This window comes from Tupaia chinensis, unplaced genomic scaffold, assembly GCF_000334495.1.
Source record: "Tupaia chinensis unplaced genomic scaffold, TupChi_1.0 Scaffold000039_1, whole genome shotgun sequence".
Taxonomy (NCBI): domain Eukaryota; kingdom Metazoa; phylum Chordata; class Mammalia; order Scandentia; family Tupaiidae; genus Tupaia; species Tupaia belangeri.
In genome coordinates, this window is record NW_006159494.1 from 2,728,685 (window position 1) to 2,729,503 (window position 819).

Consider the following 819-nt stretch of genomic DNA (forward strand, 5'->3'; position numbering starts at 1 on the left):
ATGAAGGTGGGTCGAAGTATGGGTACTGTCGCAAAGTGGACAGCACACTCATCCCCTGTAAAGCAAAGTAAGTGGCCTCGTTCAAACCTCTTTGTCCCACAAACTAGGGCAATGGCACATATCCAGCCCCATATTCTTACTATTCTCGTTAAAGGGCAAGTGAATTTGGACCTCATTTGACAAATGTTCCTTGAGTGACTACTGTGTGCTATGTTTTGGGTTAGGTACTGAGTCTGAAACGACAAATAAGAAATGATCTCTTTCTTCAAGTTTCCGTTGAGGTTATTTCCGAAGATACCATGTACAGTCATTAAGTAGATTGACTGAGATGAAACATTTATAGCCTTCTTGGAAATTTGTCCAAGGATGTTCTAGTGTGCTCTAGGTCATCTTGAAATCTAGTATTTTTATGAAGTACTTAGGTATAGAAGTATTTACATACTCATAGGAATAACCAGTACAATGCTTGTACAGTATTATGTAATCTTAAGTTACATTAAGAAAAATATAGTAGGAGAAAAGATTGACAATATAACTGAAGAGTTTGTTTTATTTTTCTATTGACATCTTAGACAAAATGATAAACTATCACATCAGATAAACTTGAGATTTTTCTATCATTTTTAAATTTTTCAATTCTAAGGTCATTTTTAAAAAAATTTAAATTTACAGTAGATTAAATTGTCAATGCTCTGAATTTAATGCATGCAAAGTAATATGTAACAAGAGGTTGAACAAGATCAATATTTCCCACCGGTTTTCCTTTTCTTTCTTTTTTTTTTTTTTTTTTTTTTTTAATTGTTCAGGAACTAAACCATA

At 32.6% G+C, this 819-nt stretch overlaps 1 protein-coding gene across 1 annotated transcript in view; it reads left to right on the plus strand.

The window, feature by feature from the left end:
• The window catches only part of ADAM28 (ADAM metallopeptidase domain 28), a 67,821-nt gene that overhangs the window by 50,809 nt on the left and 16,193 nt on the right, over positions 1-819 (plus strand). Inside the window, 1 exon segment of the mRNA XM_027772823.1 lies at positions 1-67. This exon segment is cut by the window's left edge and continues 15 nt beyond it. Coding sequence (XP_027628624.1) covers positions 1-67 — 67 coding nt within the window.